Raw genomic sequence first — 19,348 nt, 5'->3', positions numbered from 1 at the left:
TTAATTTGACCTCACATGATCATATTTGATACTTTCCCTTGCATTGGAGTGTCCCTATTCCAATTTTTGTTCAGCCTGTCAATATTCACTGTATAAAATTTGGTAATATTTAGTGAACATAAAGATGGAGCGAAATTCATCCGATATATGATAATTTAAGCCTTTAAGGCAATTTAGTAGATGTGATGGTTTTTTACCATCACAATCTACGGTGCATTTAAAAAAAAAATTGATGGTTTAGAAATCCACAATAACAATAGCGGTCAAACAGCTAAACACATATGTTTTCAATATTTTTTTTTTGGTTAATATGTTTTCAATATATTGATTAACCTTTACTCAAAAAAAAAAATATTGATTAACCTTTTTAGTTTTTTATATTATTTGAATGGGACGGCAACCTTATATAACCATGATCACGTTGATTAATTTCACTTTGACTTGTTCCTTACTTCTCCTCACTCTCCCTATAATCATGGCTTTGTCCAACCATTTATCACTTAATTTGCTGGCTCAGTTTGGACCCATTAATACTTTTATTTAATTAATCCCTTTTTCTTTTCCCTCCTACCCGTTAAAGCGCTCTGTAATCAACGTGAATTCGTATTATTCTACATGCTATCAATCGATGTACGGAAAAGTGAGGCTTAAAGTTAACAAATTCACAACGCAAAATGAAGCTTATACAGTATACACACAAAAATAGTGCCACCTTGATTCTTTGCATGCGCGCACTGCGCACCACGCGTACTTCCTTCTTTGCCAATTTTCATAATAATCATCACAAACGACGTATCTAACTATCTATCACCTTTTTCCGCTTTAATTCACTGAAATTTCGTTTCATTATATTGGTTTAGTTTTTCTTCTCTCTCATTTTTGTGTTTCAAATTTCTGTTTCCAGAACTTTTCATGGCCCCCATTTCTCCCACACCATCCAAAACACAAAAACCAAAATAACAATGCAAACTGAGCATAACTACATCATCAACCATAAGCATTTTACACGGATATGAAACTCACGCTCACAAAACCATTCATCCTAAGATGCTTCCTCATCTCACTCTTCCTGTCCCTCCCTTTCCTCTTCCTCCATCTATTCTCTCCACAACAACAACAACAACCTCAACATTCTCATTCCACAACAAAAGATCTCACAATCCGACCCGGTTACACCTCCTACGAGACCTACATACAACGCCAGCTCAACAAGACCCTCAACCCAAGGCTCCGAAAGATATGGACCACCCGCGACTGGAACCGGAAGATCCCCGTCTTTGCGCGGTTCTTCGAAGACCTCAAGGACAAGAGCCTTCTACAAAACACCTCCAAGGCCCTCTGCATTGGCGCACGCGTGGGTCAGGAGGTGGAGGCCCTACGGCGGGTAGGTGTGGTTGATTCTGTAGGAATCGACTTGGTCCCCTACCCGCCATTGGTGGTGAAGGGTGACTTTCACCACCAACCGTTTGGTGATGAGACGTTTGATTTTGAATTCTCCAACGTGTTTGATCACGCATTGTACCCACAGCGGTTTGTAGCAGAGATTGAACGCACGTTGAAGCCTGACGGTGTGTGCGTGCTGCACGTGGCGCTTTCGCGTCGCGCCGATAAGTACTCCGCTAACGACCTCTACAGCGTGCAGCCTCTCGTAGAGCTTTTTAACAAATCAGTTTTGGTTCATGTCCGCACCGTTGATGGTTTCGGATTGGACACGGAGGTTGCGTTTCGAAAGAAACATAAACTGCAAACAAATCGTTAACCGTTTGTAACTACTTTCTCTCCCTCTCTGTTTTTACTTTTTCTTTTCTTTTTATTTTCCCTTTATCAAACGGTGGTTATTCCCTCTCTCTTCTTTCTTTAGTTATGTGTTCTGGGTAAATTTGAATGGATCTTATAAATTAAGTGTGTACATTGTTTTGTTGTTTGAACAAGTTGAATGCTACGTTAGTGGTGGATGATGGAGTATGCAGTTTTTTACTTTCAAAATAAGCTTATTGTGCCTGTGAATTTGTTCTTTTATTCTTTTCCGATTTCTAGTATCCTTCCACTACTTAATAGGTGAAAGATTAATTTCCTACATGAATGTCACGTATTAAAGTAGGGACCAATGCTTGACCACATGTTTAAGAGATCTGAGCTCCTTTCACTCAGACCAACACATGAGGCTTGTGAATTTGTTTAGATGAGGATAATATAGCACGTAATTTGAAAATCCCAAATATTTAATTACAAAGTTGAAGAACTCAAGCATATATTTTAAGAAACATAAGACAGTACGTAACATAACAGAATATTTTTAATGGAATATTGCGAGTGAGTTGTCGTTGTTTCCTCTGTAGTTCATTGTTAGTGCCTTAGTGGTTGCGATTTAAGAAGACTCCAGAGAAAGCGGAAAACAAGTGATTAAATATTAATACTAGGGTTAAGATTTCACATTAGTGATTTAGCACTACGACAACTTAATCTGAGTGCATGTTTTGTTATAGGGGTTGTCTAAATGACCTATGAGGAAGTTTCGGTTAAATAACTCATCATTCAATCATATTGGAGATAAGTGAGTTGAAAATAAATTAATAAATAAAATATAAAAATTCCAACTCACTTATCTTCAATGTGATTGGATGATATGTTATTCAACCCAAATTTTTCTTGGGTCATTTAGACAACTCCTTTGTTATAACATAACTGTTAATGAAAATATTAGATATGGGCAAGCTCTCATTGAGTGTTATATTTCTCGAATTAAGCTCTGAAATCACTCTAAAGAGTAAAGTTAGCATCACTCTTTTTTTCTTTCAAAATGTTTTTTTCAATGAGGTTTTTCTTGTAAGGTTTTAACGAGACATGTTTTTAAAAGTCTTGCCTCCGGGGATCTCTAAAGTGGATTTGAGTTGTAATTTCTTCCTCACTTACTACTCTTCTTTTTATATTGAGTTAAAGTATCATTGTACTTCTATTACTATATTTGATTTGCTTATAAAAAAAATACCACCTGAACCAACTGTTATCATACGTCCACACTTTTAGGGACGTCACAATTAGAACTTGCGTTTTGAATACCACTGTTTGCTTTCCTTTCTTTATTAATTAAGAATTTTTGGACCCTCTTTCTTGCAAATATGATTATAATGTAGAGTTTAATATAATGCAAATTATATATTTCAGGGGGTTTTCTCTATTGAGTATTGAAGTAAAAAACAACAAAATAAATGTGGTCAACTTGTATTGAATGTAAAGTAAAAGTCATTGTTTTTTTTTTACACAAAAGTCATTGTTCATAGGTGATCAGTTTTTTGACTTTTTTCATTCTAACGGTGGAAGAATTCGGTAACACGTAAAGGCCACTAGTAGTGGACTAGTGGCGGAACCAGGAGATAAATTTTGGGGGACCAAGTAAAAAAAATTGTTATAGTTGGAGACTGAATTTCAATACATAAATTAAATTATGTTTAGTAGAAATATATATATATATATAACAAAAAAAGTAAAAATTAAACTAATTAATCTTCAAAGTGTAAGAAAAATATAAGAACCTATTTCTCCCTTGCATTTCATCCAATGAAACTTTCGCACTAATAACTATTACGCTTTTTTATGTTTTAGATTTGATCTTTTCGTAAATCTTTCTCCTAAAAAAATGAATTTATTCTTTTAGTACTTTTAATTGATTATTGATTATTAGTTTTTCTAAGGAAATTTATCACATTTATATGTTGTTATTATATCCTAAAATTGTTATAACACACATTTTTCAATGCAAAGAAAAAATATGTCATTGATTCTCACTTTTTTTTTTGTTTACATAGGAAATAGCAATAGCACTAATGTCCATCACTTTAAACTTGTGTCTTAAATATCCTAATAATAAATATAATGGTAAGCCCGTTAAGAAAGAATAGTAAACAAATGTGACAATTAATAAAAAATGTGGGTTTTAGTTCAAAAACAGTCTAAGGCTGGTTCGAATACAAACTAGAATTACTCAACTATTATTCAAATATGGATTTGGTTTTACTAGTTTAGGTGTTTTACTTGATTCTTAGGGATTCTTATCATTTGCCCAGTTTACTATATTACTCATTGATATTGTAAATCTCTGTTTGTCCTTTTCAGATTTTTTATGATGGTTTTGTTTAATAAAATTCTAGGTATTATCTCCCCTCTTTTTCAAAACTGATGCCAAAGGAATATGAACAAATCGTGGTAGTAATGAGTAGGAAATGATTCAGAACAACAAGGTCCTTCAAGATGTCTACAATAAATTCAAAATCCCCAAGGTAACTTCTCTCCCTAGAACAAGTTTTACAAAAATTACGATGATCAAACTATTAGTCTTAATTGTGTAAAGTTTTGGTACAAAATCAAAGTTTGCACTGCTTTTGGTAGATACAATGTGTTTAATTTGTTGTTGACATTATCACTTTTTCATGTGTTACAACTAGCCATGATTTTGTTTATAGGCTTAATTGCACATTTGGTCCCCCACTTTTACATTTTTCACAATTTTAGTCCCCAACAAAATTTAGTTACATTTTAGAACCCCAACAACATGTCAAATAACCACTTAATCCCAAGAGCTTAAGCTGTTGGGTAAGGGTCACTTTAATGATTTTATATTATATTCTAACACCCCCCTCACGCAAGAGCCTTTGGGCTTGAAGCGTGGATAAATGCACAAGCCCACCTACCATGTGCTTAATTAAATTTCACTTTTTAATTAGAAAGTGAGGGGAGTAAGGATCGAACTCTAGACCTCTCGGTCATAGAGGCTCTGATACCAAATCAAATAACCACTTAATCCCAAAAGCTAAGCTGTTGGGTAAGGGTCACTTTAATGGTTTTATATTATATTTTAACGGCCAACATTGTTCTCCATTAGCAACTTTGGTCTTCCGTCCCAATTCTGTCCAATTTCTAACGGAAATGCTGATGTGGCATTCATAAATAATATTTTAATTGAAATAAATTAATTTCTTTAATTAAACTATTTTCTTTATTGAAAAAAAAGGAAAGGAAAATAAACCCCATCATCTTCTTCCATTCAACCACCACCTGCGCACCACAACACCACCACTCAACCACCCAAGCACCACCACCACTCAACCACCGCACCACCCCTCCACCCCCATCTTAACCAATCGAAAACACCCCCCACCGACCCAACATTTAGATCAACCTTTGAAGCACAAATTAACATTCAGATTCATCATTTTTTCAACCCATTTCAGCCATCAAACTCTCCAAACACACCCTAAAGCTTCAAACTTTTTCAGAACCCATTTGACCCTCATCTGAATCACACCTCCATCTGAATCAAATCGGGATTCTTCTCCACGACAGTGACACCACCATCGAAGGTTCTGGCCACCGCAAAGGCCATCGTCGAACCAGCTCTTCGAATCTCATTGGAGCTCCACCGACCCACAACACAATGCTCAATGTTGTGATCTTTAAGATCTGGGACCTGATTTGATCATCAAGGTTTTGCAAGAAGATGATGCTATGAGAGGACGATTTGGGTTCCAAGTAGAGGCGATTTGGATGGTGGTGCGTGGTGAGAAGAAGAAGAATACGAAGAGGAGGAGGAGGAGTGTCGTGACATGGGAGTGGCGATGGTGGTGTGTGAATGAGGGCTTGAGGCTGAAGATGGTGGTTGGGTAATTAAGAAGAAGAAACAAGAAAGAAGAAGATGTGATGCATTGATTCGTTTTCTCTTTTTTTTTTTCAATATGAAAATAGTTTAATTAAGGAAATTAATTTTTTTCAATTAAAATATTATTTATGAATGCCACGTCAGCATTTCCGCTAGAAATTGGACGGAAGACCAAAATTGCTAACGGAGAACAACGTTGGGGGTCCTAAAATGCAATTAAATTTTGTTGGGGACCAAAATTGTAGGAAGTGTAGAAGTGGGGGACTAAATGTGCAATTAAGCCTTGTTTATATTACTGATGTCATCAGAATTTAGTAACATTTTGATAAAATAGAAATTATAAATGCTAAATACTTCATTGTGGCGAAGGAGTTCCAACTTGCACTTTTTAGAAATGGTGGCAAGTAGAATCTGTTTGCAACTTGACTATGATTCATGATAAACTTTAATTTTCAATTTTGTCATACAGTTGCATTTAAATTGTTTGACCTTCGACAGACCGAATACATTGAGTATAGTGAAGTACCCTCTTCAGATTTGACTTTGACAATATTTTCTGGCGTGTATCTTTTGTAGTAACCTTTATGCATTTGAAGAAAATTGAATCTAGATTTTGGTCATGTACCTATGATTTGGTAAAAAGTTGCAATAAATTTCCTCCATTCTTTAAAATCTCTTTTTTGCTATCTCATCAATGTCGATTGTGTCCAACCAAAAGTTATAGGGAGGAGGATAATCAGGAAAAGATTAATTGAAGTTTGGTTTTCTGTTAGTGTGTTCATTCCTCTGTTACCAAAAGAAGTGTTTGGGTGATTTGGCTAGAAGAAGAAAAAGAAAGAGCCCGGGAAAAAATCTAATCGAAAAAAGAAAAGAAAACACAAATTGGGCTAAGAAAGGAAAAAAAAGTAGTCATGGGCCTATGAGATTTAGGTTCACATAAAATGAGCACATTGAGGTTTCGCTTGAGTACAAGTTCAAGTAGAGTATAATATGTAACAATTATAACGACCAATATTACATCCAATAAGCAATGAATTATAAAGAAAATATGATAATAATTAGTAATTAATAAATCTATAAGTAGGAAAAAGAAAAGGTTATAATCTAGACCTTAGGTTACACATGAGTACTAGTATTTATACAAGAGTGTAGCTAACTAACTTGTAATACAAGTAACAAACTCAATAACTAACTATGACTGACCACAACTACTATTCTCACCTATGTTTTGACTTTTATTTGCTCTTTTGATTCTGTATTCTCAAAGATCTCCGTGGAGCTGTTGTTGGTTTTGTGTTTTGACCAAGAGTTCATGATCCGAGTGTTCACTTTCACTCTCGCCCCCAAGTCCCCCAAGTGTATTTCACTCTCGTACCCTTGGGGCTTATGTGTGAAATATTTAACAAGAAAAATTGACGAGCGGGTGATTTTTCCTTATTCCCAGAAATAAGAGTGTACTATGATAACATATATTAATATCTAATCTCCAACCGTAGAAGACTAGACAACCAATAATCAGTAGAAAGGCAATAAATCATCCTACCCATATACTGACTCGAGCTGCTAACCTCATACCAACTTTAGCACAAGCAGGAGTTACATAGGAGACTAGACTAGGTATAACACATAAGCCTGCATTATCCCTAAAATTGCAGCATACAAGTGTAGATTTAACACATTAATCGTAAGAAAGTTAAAAAATAACATGGAGATACAATGAAATCATACTTGAACTTGGGATTTGGAAACATCAGTCCTTCTAGACCCTTCCAGACAAGAATTTGCCATTAAGGTTCCTGCATAAGTATTTTTTTTAATACAAACCTCCAGTCTTCTTATTTGTCTTATTCAAGTTAAAAGTCCAAGCAATCTTACAGTGTTTGTAACAATGTCAACTCTGCTTTCAGGTTTGCTGTATGGACATTAGGCAATCACAACTTAATAATCATGATAACTATGCAATTTGTTTTTCACTAACAAGAATTGTTCTTGCTATTCATGATGATGTCTTTTTTAGAAAAATAGGAAAGATCACTTGTATGCTAATGAATTGTGGTCATTAACAGACTTGATTGTTATAATTTGTTTCTAGTTTTGACATGCAAATGTCTAGACGAAATTAGTAAATTTGTTAAACAGTTTTGCATTCTGTTTTGAGGAGTTTGAGGCCTCCAACTTTGTATATTCATTATTTAACTTCAGATGAAAATGGTTGCTCCTATATATACAGTCGAAATTGGAATTTGTTAGTCATAGGCACTGTGCTGTGTTAAATTATATGAAAGTAATGAACTTTTATGTATTAATTCGCAATAGAAGCGATCATGAAGAAAAAATAATTAGTATCTAGCGGCGGTTAAAACCACCGTAAAATAGAGTCGAAATGGAGTATGCAATCTGCGGCGTTTTCAACCGCAGCTAGGTCTTTTATGTTTTCTATATAAAACATGTATTGCTCCAAGTTATAAACAAAAAAATATTATTTCCCTAAAAATCTTCTCTTTCACTCTCTCGTTACTTTCCAAAACTATAACACTAAGAAGAGCGAGAACAAGAAGTCACTTATAAAACTTGTAAAATAGTTATTGTTCCAATTGAAGCCGGAATGAATCATGAATTTGGTTACTAGATAAGTTTCTGTGTTGTAATAGTAAAATAAGCATAAGGAACGAGAATGGTCAATTAAAAAGAACAATTAAAAAGGCAAGATAAATAGTTTAACACTTTGTAATCTATGGTTTATTTATGCTGCATTGATCAAGAACTCAAGTCTTTGAAATCCTATTTTATTCTGCCCTCTCTAGCAAAGAGGGACATCTTGAATAGGAGGATGTCGTGCCTTTCTACTAATTATCGGTTGTCTAGTCTTCTACGGTTGGATGTGAGATAATAATATATGTTATCTAAGTACACTCTTATTTCTGGGAATAAAGAAAAATCACCCGTTCCTCAATTTTTCTTATAGATATTTCACATATAAGCCCTAAGGGTACGAGAGTGAAATATACTTGGGGGACGAGAGTGAAAGTAAACACTCGGATCAGGAGCTCTAGCTTGGTCGAAAAACAAAACCAACACTAGCTCCTAGGAGATCTTTGAGAATACACAATCAAAGGAGCAAGTAAAAGTCAAAACATAGGTGAGAATACTAGTTGTGGGCAGTTATAGTTAGTTGCTGAGTTTGTTACTTGTATTATAAGTTAGTTAGCTACACTCTTGTAAAAATACTAGTACTCATGTGTAACCTAAGGTCTAAATTATAACTTTTTCTTTCTCCTACTTATTGATTTATTAATTACTAATTATTATCCTATTTTCTTTATAATTCATTGCTTATTGGATGTGATATTGGTCGTTATAATAGTTACATATTATACTCTACTTGAACTTGTACTTAAGCAGAACCTCAGTGTGCTCATTTTATGTGAACCTAAATCTCATAGGCCTATGACTACTTGAACTTGAATAAGACAAATAAGAAGACTAGAGGTTTGTATTAAAAAAATACTTATGCAGGAACCTTAATGACAACTCCTTGTCTTGAAGGATCCCTGCTACTCTAGAAGGACTGATTTTTCCAAATCCCAAGTTTAAGTATTATTTCACTGTATCTCCATGTTATTTCTTAACTTTCTTTACGATTAAGTTGTTAAATCTACACTTGTATGATGCAGTTTTAGTGATAATGCAGGCTTATGTGATATACCTAGTCTAGTCTCCTTTGTAACTCCTGCTAGTGCCAAAGTTGGTATGGGGTTAGCAGCTCAAGTCAGTATATGGGTAGGAGGATGTCGTGCCTTTCTACTGATTATCGGTTGTCTAGTCTTCTACGGTTGGAGGTGAGATATTAATCTATGTTATCTTAGTACACTCTTTCTGGGAATAAAGAAAAATCACCCGCTCGTCAATTTTTCTTGTTAGATATTTCACACATAAGCACCGAGGGTATGAGAGTGAAATATACTTGGGGGACGAGAGTGAAAGTAAACACTCGGATCATGAGCTCTAGCTTGGTCGAAACACAAAACCAACACTAGCTCCAAGGAGATCTTTGAGAATACAGAATCAAAAGAGCAATTAAAAGTCAAAACATAGGTGAGAATACTAGTTGTGGGCAGTTATAGTTAGTTGTGGGCAGTTATAGTTAGTTGCTGAGTTTGTTACTTGTATTATAAGTTAGTTAGCTACACTCTTGTATAAATACTAGTACTCATGTGTAACCTAAGGTCTAAATTATAACCTTTTCTTTCTCCTACTTATTGATTTATTAATTAATAATTATTATCCTATTTTCTTTACAATTCATTGCTTATTGGATGTGATATTGGTCGTTATAATTGTTACATATTATACTCTACTTGAACTTTACTCAAGCGAAACCTGCTCATTTTATGTGAACCTAAATCTCATAGGCCTATGACTACTTGAACTTGAATAAGACAAATAAGAAAACTAGAGGTTTGTATTAAAAAAAATACTTATGCAGGAACCTTAATGGAAACTCCTTGTCTTGAAGGGTCCCTGCTACTCTAGAAGGACTGATTTTCCAAATCCCAAGTTTAATTATGATTTCATTGTATCTCCATGTTATTTCTTAACTTTCTTTACGATTAAGTTGTTAAATCTACACTTGTATGGTGCAGTTTTAGTGATAATGCAGACTTATGTGTTATACCTAGTCTAGTCTCCTGTGTAACTCCTGCTAGTGCTAAAGTTGGTATGGGGTTAGCAACTCAAGTCAGTATATGGGTAGTAGGATGTCGTGCCTTTCTACTGATTATTGGTTGTCTAGTCTTCTACAGTTGGAGTTGAGATATTAATATATGTTATCTTAGTACACTCTTATTTCTGGGAATAAAGAAAAATCACCAGCTCGTCAATTTTTCTTGTTAGATATTTCACACATAAGCCCCAAGGGTTCGAGAGTGAAATATACTTGGGGGACGAGAGTGAAAGTAAACACTCGGATCATGAGCTCTAGCTTGGTCGAAACACAAAACCAACACTAGCTCCAAGGAGATCTTTGAGAATACAGAATCAAAAGAGCAAGTAAAAGTCAAAACATAGGTGAGAATACTAGTTGTGGGCAGTTATAGTTAGTTGTGGACAGTTATAGTTAGTTGCTGAGTTTGTTACTTGTATTATAAGTTAGTTAGCTACACTCTTGTATAAATACTAGTACTCATGTGTAACCTAAGGTCTAAATTATAACCTTTTCTTTCTCCTACTTATTGATTTATTAATTAATAATTATTATCCTACTTTCTTTACAATTCATTGCTTATTGGATGTGATATTGATCGTTATAATTGTTACATATTATACTCTACTTGAACTTTACTCAAGCGGAACCTACTCATTTTATGTGAACCTAAATCTCATAGGCCCATGACTACTTGAACTTGAATAAGACAAATAAGAAAACTAGAGGTTTGTATTAAAAAAAATACTTATGCAGGAACCTTAATGGCAACTCCTTGTCTTGAAGGGTCCCTGCTACTCTAGAAGGACTGATTTTCCAAATCCCAAGTTTAATTATGATTTCATTGTATCTCCATGTTATTTCTTAACTTTCTTTACGATTAAGTTGTTAAATCTACACTTGTATGGTGCAGTTTTAGTGATAATGCAGGCTTATGTGTTATACCTAGTCTAGTCTCCTGTGTAACTCCTGCTAGTGCTAAAGTTGGTATGGGGTTAGCAACTCAAGTCAGTATATGGGTAGTAGGATGTCGTGCCTTTCTACTGATTATTGGTTGTCTAGTCTTCTACGGTTGGAGTTGAGATATTAATATATGTTATCTTAGTACACTCTTATTTCTGGGAATAAAGAAAAATCACCCGCTCGTCAATTTTTCTTGTTAGATATTTCACACATAAGCCCCAAGGGTTCGAGAGTGAAATATACTTGGGGGACTTGGAGGACGAGAGTGAAAGTAAACACTCGGATCATGAGCTCTAGCTTGGTCGAAACACAAAACCAACACTAGCTCCAAGGAGATCTTTGAGAATACAGAATGAAAATAGCAAGTAAAAGTCAAAACATAGGTGAGAATAATAGTTGTGGTCAGTTATAGTTAGTTGCTGAGTTTGTTACTTGTATTATAAGTTAGTTAGCTACACTTTTGTATAAATACTAGTACTCATGTGTAACCTAAGGGCAAAATTATAACCTTTTCTTTCTCCTACTTATTGATTTATTAATTACTAATTATTATCATATTTTCTTTATAATTCATTGCTTATTGGATGTGATATTGGTCGTTATAATTATTACATATTATACTCTACTTGAACTTGTACTCAAGCGGAACCTCAGTGTGTGCTCATTTTATGTGAAACTAAATCTCATAGGCCCATGATTTTTTTTTCCTTTCTTTGCCCAATTTGTTTTTTGTTTTCTTTTTTGGGTTAGATTTTTTTCCCGGACTCTTTCTTTTTCTTCTTCTAAATCTAGGCTGTTAGGAGTACAACCACAAATCCACCACTTGCATATGCTTAATGACGTTACCACAATTTTAATTTTAATGGTGGTACTTGGTAGAGCATGAAAAAGAGTCATCAAAACTAGACTGAACAACAGATGATTTCTATCTGAAAATAAGACACAAGAATGAGAGAAAAGATTTTAGTTCATAATGGATAAAAGAAGTTGGAACTTCCACACTATGATTATTAAACGGTTCACTCTAAAATTAACCAACTTTCACAAAAGTTAGAAGGAACTTTTATACAAAACACGCACACACCAAACACTAACTTATGCATTAGCCAAGCTCTAGCTCTGCCCAAACACTGCGCTAATGGTAAGCTCTCAGTTAGTTCTTCTGTCCCTTTATATAATTCCTGCGACGCATACCAATGGACAAGCGCCAAGCATCAAGAAGCGGATCAGGGATTAAGCGAGCGAAGCACCACTGAATTGAGTGAGCCCAGTAAGGTGTGGAAATTGGTTCATACCCAATTGCACGAATTGCAGCTCTTGCATAACCTTCAGGTGTTGGTATGAACAGCGAATTTTGCTTAATTGATGCTACCCTTGACACCATTTTCGTCGCAACGTACAGAGGTACCTTCATTAATTCCTCATCAAAATACAATAGTAAGTTTCATTACCATGAAAAAGTGCAGTAATCATGCTAACATTATAGTACTATACCTGGCATTGCACGTGGATCCCATGTTGTCCATATTCCATATTGAGAGATCTTGAAAACTGATGCACATAGCTGCATGTTTTTCTCTCTTTCAGTAACAGGGAAAATAGCCGACAGAGGATGAGTGATAAATTGGAAATCAGCTATCTATCTTCAATTTGCGGATGATACAATTCTGCTTTGTGAAACTAATGAGAATATTTGGGCTGTTAAAAGTATTTTAAGATGCTTTGAAAGAATCTCTGGCCTTATATAATATAGTGATTTTTTTTAAGAACCAAATTATGGGAGTCAATCACAATGTTGAAGAGGATTGGATTGAAGACATGATTGTTTTATTACATAGCAGAATTGAAATCCGATGTACAACAAAAATAAATAGGTAACTCAATACCTTAGCCACTATTAATTAAGAATAAGAACAGAGCTAATGAGTCACATTGTCTAATCCCTTTTACAGGGATATGAAGAATTCATCGCACGAGCTTCTGTTCATCGAAATTGAGAATGAAACCAACGTCAAGCAACCCTCAATCCATTTGATCCACTTTTCACAAAAAAACATCCTACAATTGATCTTATTGTGCTAACTTACTTCAATGTGCGCATGCAAACCCACTTTTATTCATCAAGTGAATAATGACTTTATCTAAATCAGTTCAAAATCATTTTAGAAAGTTTTTGAATTAATTTATATAGTTAAACTTTAATTTTAGCCTATATAAATATAGATAATATTTATTTAATTAATAAATTAAGATTAACAATTATCTCCGAATGATAGCTCAAGTGGTAAAAGCTGAGAAATATATAAACGAGAGAGGTAAATTTTAAGGGATCAATCCCTTAAAAATGTATTTTATCTTTCCACTGTAAAAAATTATAATTGAAAACTTTTAAATCATAAAAATATAGGCCAAAATGATAGTACTAAACTCGATGTCTCACTCTCAATCATTTCATCATCGGGTAATGATACACCTCTTTTTTTATACATTTCATTTTCACATATTTTTATTTCTATCTCTCTCCTCTTATCATCTATCACATCTTATATTTTCTCACTCTTACTTTTTCTTTTCTTCCTATCTCTCTTCCTCCACCTCATTCCACATCATTTTGAGGTGTGAATAAATAATTATTGTTCATCATCTACATATTAATAAACTGTCCCGTGAGGAATTAATGCACAGTTAAAAAGAGAGTGATGCATAACTGTTTTATTTCTTTTTTGTGATCATCAGTTACAAGTCTGGAGTGGAGGGTGCCTAGAGTCAGAACTCTCCAGTTTTTGACGTGTCCCGTAATGCATCACGGGTTGCACTTTAGTGTCTCTCCCTGTCAATTTCACTGCACTTTATTTATATTATATTTTTTAATTATTTTTAACTTAAATATATATGTGTTAAAATAGTGAAATACAATTGAATGTTTGTGTATATTATATGTATAATTATTTTTAAACCATAAAAAAAGTAAATTTTAGTACTTTATCATGTTTGATCTTTAAAACCTAGAATGTATAATAAAATTATCCTCTTAGAAGTTGTCTAAATGCCTAGAAAATAGAATTTATAAATAAAACTATCCTTTTAGGTAAAAGTGCTTTTATTACAATTTATTGTGTATAGTAGTCTTGCTATATATGAACATGCAAAGACAAAGTAATGAATGAGGAAGGTGCAGTGAGAAAACTTACGCTTTTGTTGCTGCATAGATCGTAAAGAGAGGGTGTGAAGGCGCAACCACCCCAGCACCAGAACCAATGTTAACAATGGCACCCCTCTTCCTCTGTAACATTCCACATAAAACAGCTTTCGTCACTCTCGTTGTGCTTTCAATGTTAACCCTCACAAGGTTCCTCCACACCTCCTCCTCCACCTCGTGGAAGAACATCGCCCCCGGATACGTGACCCCAACATTGTTGATCAGAACACCAAGATCCAGCTCCATTGCCACCTCCGTAATCCGCCGGAGCCCCGCTGAGAACTCACCGGAGAAATCCACCTAAACCAAGGATGGAACCAGAAAATTTGAGTAAGGGAGAGAAAATTAAAATACTAAGTAAAATTGAATAATTAGAAAGGATCAAAATTGACAATTCCACTAGTCATTTTTTTACTAGCTACTAACATTTAGTACATGATATTTATAATATGTTTCTTATGTGTTAAAATTAATTTTTCAAAGAAACTATTTTAATTGTAAACGTACTATATTTTTCTTGTTCCATAGTGATAGTTTCTAATGGAGCTGAGTCTTTCACTGACCTGGATGGTCTCAATGCGGGTGCCAGGGTGCTTATCTCGGATCTCGCATGCAACCATTTCGAGCTTCTTGGCAGTTCTGCTGACGAGGATGAGATTGAGGCCTTTCCGGGCGAGCTCGTGGGCCATGGCTTTTCCGATGCCATCCGTGGCGCCGGTGACCAGAGCCCACGAGCCGTAGGTTCCGGCGAGGTCGGTCTCAGGCCTGAAACACGTGTGGAAGATCCACTTGAAGAGGGAGATGAGGTGGTTGAGGATGACGATTAAACCGAGGCATGAGATGATGATGATGAGCAGTGGTGCTGGGAAGTGCAGGCTGCTGCATGTTATGGGAAGCATATTTCTCTTTCTTGGAGTGGGTTTTCTACTTGTAGAGTAGCTTTCTTTCTACGTGTCTTCTTAGCTAGTTTGGAAGATGAGGGAAAGTGAGGAGGGGATGGTTGGCGTTAAATATTATGATATATATGGGGGAGAGCTACATGCACCTAACAAATCATAAATGGAATATATATATATGACTAAATTAATTTGTATATATATATATAATTAATTTGTATACCCAAAAATGGGAAATAGAAGCAATAATGATTTGGTAAAATTAAACTGTAGGTTACCTAAAAATGTAACTAAATTATAGCTATTAATATATACAGTTGATAGAATTAAAAGTGTGTACAAAAAGTAAGGGGGTTGCCTATATCACAGAGGATCCCTTCTCAATCATATCCCTCACTAGGACTCGTATTGAAATGTATGCAATAACTAAATTGATGAAGGGAGAAAGATTGAATGAGGATGGTAAATTGCCACGTACAATGTTTGATTATGTGTCTATGTATCACTTAATGTGCTTGTTTGAAGTTAATAATTACTTTTTTGATTCTTCAGAAAATGAAGTTAATAATTACTAATTAGTAATATTTATAAAAAAAAAGTACGTAAAATAAACATAAACTACTGCAAAAGATTTTCTTAGATAAATATAAGTACTCTTGTTGTGAATTGTAACACGAAAGAATTTAAAAAATTGAAGGTATATGGGACACTTCAAAGACCGACGGTATGTTTTTTTAACCACCGTTAAATCACCGTTGCTAGACCTCCGAATTTTTGTAGTGGAAGATTTTCATTAGGATAAAATTTAGGCACAGTTCTAGATACTGCTTTTAGTGTAGTCATATTACAACATAACACGAGGGTTAAAATGTGTAATTTCACTAATTTGATAGAAATTATCGCATAATTTAAAAAAAAAACATATTAAGAATCACTGAACAACTACATAGGCAGGGGCAATCATTCCAACTTTTTATTAATGTCTTGAGATACATGATATTACGTGTATTTTTGCTTCATAGCTAATCTAAAGACATATATTCCTCATGAATGCTTGCCTGCATTATGCTATAGTTCACGAGCATTAATTGCCATTCGATAACATTAATTATTGCCCCTCTTCAGCACCGCCCCCTCCCATCCAATCCCTCTAGAGCTTTTTTTAATTCCAATCTTCATTGTTTTGTTGTTTCATTCAAGGATAAGTTTCTTTAGCGCGCAATTGTTTTTAACTCCTGAAGCTTCCATTGTTAAGATGATTGGCGATAAGGAAAGAGTAGGACAAGGAGAAAATAACCATGCATTGGTGATTATGCGAAATTAACTTGACCTACATCCTCCTTGCGCTTTCACGTTCTTATCATAAAACAAAGATGTAATTATTATTATTATTATTATTATTATTATTATCTAAAGGTAAGGTGTCAAATATTATATCAAAATAAAGTTAATAATTTAATCTCATATATATATATATATATATATATATATATATATATATTCACTAATGATTTGTTTGATTTTAGAAGAAAAATAAAAAGGAGAGAAATAGATAGAAAGATAAATAAGATGGAGAAGACAAAGTTTCTTTTTGTGTTTAAAGACAATTTTATCAGATTAAGTATTAAATAAAAATTTGTTGGTAGGGAAAATTTAAAAAACTAGTGTGATGACCCGTGCGTTGCACGGAAATTATAAATTGTTCATTTTTTTATATATATGAATGATTTAACTTAAATTTATATAAATTGTGATAGTATGTATCTTTTTTATTGTTGAAGAAAACGTGTTAGTATGTATCTTACATGTTAGTTATGTTGTTTAATAGTAAAAATTTCCAATACATATACTGGATAATTTATTTAGTAAAAAAGAATAAGTAAATACATGTTCGTTTAATACAACAAATATTAGTTTTCCTATGCACCAAAAAAAATACAACAAACATTACAAAAAACTTCCTTATACATTACATTTAAGGTAGAAGTTTGTATGTTTCTTGCATCACACAATATACAAATTTAATGTCCCCTCTTTGATCGTACTCTAGAGCGTGCTACGTACAACTGACCGTGAAAAAGAGAAAGAGGAGAGTGCTACGTACAGCTTCTAAATTACTTCACTAATGAATTTATTCAAATAACTTAATATAAATTTGTTTAAGTAGTTCCACCAACAGTGAAAAAAGGTAATGCCATGTATCCAACTATAATCCATCAATTTGGCATTACATACTTAAATTTGAACTTAAAAATACTTCAATAATACGCTCATCATATTCATTATCATTGCTCTTTCTTACATCAGATTCATAGGTGTAATTTTTTTGCTTTGGCAAGACAAACACTCTCTCGACTTATATAAGGCTCATAGGCTCAAAAGGCTATGGGGTTCAAAAGGCTCATAAATTTTATCCCAGCCTTTTCCTTGTCTCATTTCTTCCTTTAAAATCCTATGCATAAAGTTAAAAGAATTAGCATGATAGGATGCAAGAATTTTGGAGCCAAGCTCATTGATATTATCTACGTCCATCAATATAAAGAATCCAGCCTCATGTTGCCATCAACAACATCAGTGTTGTCTAACATCTAAGGACTGCAAACCAACGGCTCATTCTAGGACACGTGTGCGCTAGTATCAAGCCCTTTGCCCTTAAAAGCTAAAATATCCCCAATGGATTGTGCAATGATGATTGGCGATAGATATTTCACCGGCACCCTAGATTTTAGTCTCAAACCCTTAGTTGAGAGTCCTTCAAATTTAATCATAGCCAATTTTATCCATGGTCTCTCTAAGGCACCCATAGCTTCCGATACTATCTGAATGCACAACTCCACATTTAAAACATAGGCAGTTCAAAAAATCTAAATAAACCTCAATCTAATGCACAATATTTGGAATTCATAAATGTGGTTTACTAAATCAATAGGTAGCAAATTGCTTTTTACAGATACATGAGGTAAAAGTGGTCTTGATTCCTTTTCTATGTACTCGCGTCTGACTTCCAATTCTTCTTCTTGGTGCCCATCAACACTTGCAACTTCTTTGCATCTAAATGTTCAGATCAAATAGTGTTTCCTTTGTCAACACCATCATTCTCATGACTAACTTCATTCTTATTATTATTATTATTATTATTATTATTATTATTATTATTATTATTATTATTATCTAAAGGTAAGGTGTCAAATATTATATCAAAATAAAGTTAATAATTTAATCTCATATATATATATATATATATATTCACTAATGATTTGTTTGATTTTAGAAGAAAAATAAAAAGGAGAGAAATAGATAGAAAGATAAATAAGATGGAGAAGACAAAGTTTCTTTTTGTGTTTAAAGACAATTTTATCAGATTAAGTATTAAATAAAAATTTGTTGGTAGGGAAAATTTAAAAAATATAAACAAATGTATACACATCTTTTCTCCCCAATTTGTAGAGAACCTTTAAGGTGGTGAGGCCCACCCCCTCACGTCTTTCTCTCCCCCTCCCTTCTACAACTACAACACAAGGTTGTCTCCCCTATCTCTTCTCTAACTCTCTTCATCATCTTTTTCTCTTCTCAAACTACTTCAACCAAATAAAGATGGTGGAAGATAGAAATAGAGGAAAAACCGTTATGAAAAGATAAAATGTTTAGTTGATACTTCATTTTTACCCACAACCACAAAGACATAGGGAGAAGTAAGAGAAATTAGAGATACGATGAGTGGTGTTATTTGAAGGGGAAATGATTTTTGACACTACTGATTTATCACACGACCATGAACGACTAATTGTCCACCGTTAGATTATCTGTAAAATCATCTTTTTCTCACTCATACACCCAACATGATTTTCGTCAATGATTGAATATATTGGGTCGTGGTAATCGTGCTCAAGAAATGTAGTGCCATATAGCAATACTCTATTTGAATAGAAGAGAGA

The 19,348-nt window shown here is 34.0% G+C and overlaps 2 protein-coding genes across 2 annotated transcripts; one reads left to right on the top strand and one right to left on the bottom strand.

The window, feature by feature from the left end:
- The first annotated feature begins 857 nt into the window (after positions 1–857).
- Positions 858–2,019, top strand: LOC130711791 (uncharacterized). Its single transcript, XM_057561531.1, has one exon. It carries the CDS (start codon positions 1,013–1,015, stop codon positions 1,757–1,759), a length of 747 nt encoding a protein of 248 aa, XP_057417514.1. The 5' UTR covers positions 858–1,012; the 3' UTR covers positions 1,760–2,019.
- A 10,189-nt stretch (positions 2,020–12,208) lies between these two features.
- LOC130709876 (very-long-chain 3-oxoacyl-CoA reductase-like protein At1g24470) lies at positions 12,209–15,509 on the bottom strand. The gene is made up of 4 exons (XM_057559008.1): positions 15,081–15,509; positions 14,510–14,817; positions 12,813–12,882; positions 12,209–12,726 (listed from the first exon to the last, which is right to left on the bottom strand). The coding sequence occupies exons 1-4, from the start codon at positions 15,414–15,416 to the stop codon at positions 12,472–12,474; spliced, it is 969 nt and encodes a 322-aa protein (XP_057414991.1). The 5' UTR covers positions 15,417–15,509; the 3' UTR covers positions 12,209–12,471.
- Positions 15,510–19,348: the final 3,839 nt, after the last annotated feature.

This window comes from Lotus japonicus, chromosome 4 (genome assembly GCF_012489685.1).
Source record: "Lotus japonicus ecotype B-129 chromosome 4, LjGifu_v1.2".
NCBI lineage: Eukaryota > Viridiplantae > Streptophyta > Magnoliopsida > Fabales > Fabaceae > Lotus > Lotus japonicus.
The sequence above is the reverse complement of the archived record's forward strand: the minus strand, read 5'-3'. Positions and strand labels throughout refer to the sequence as shown.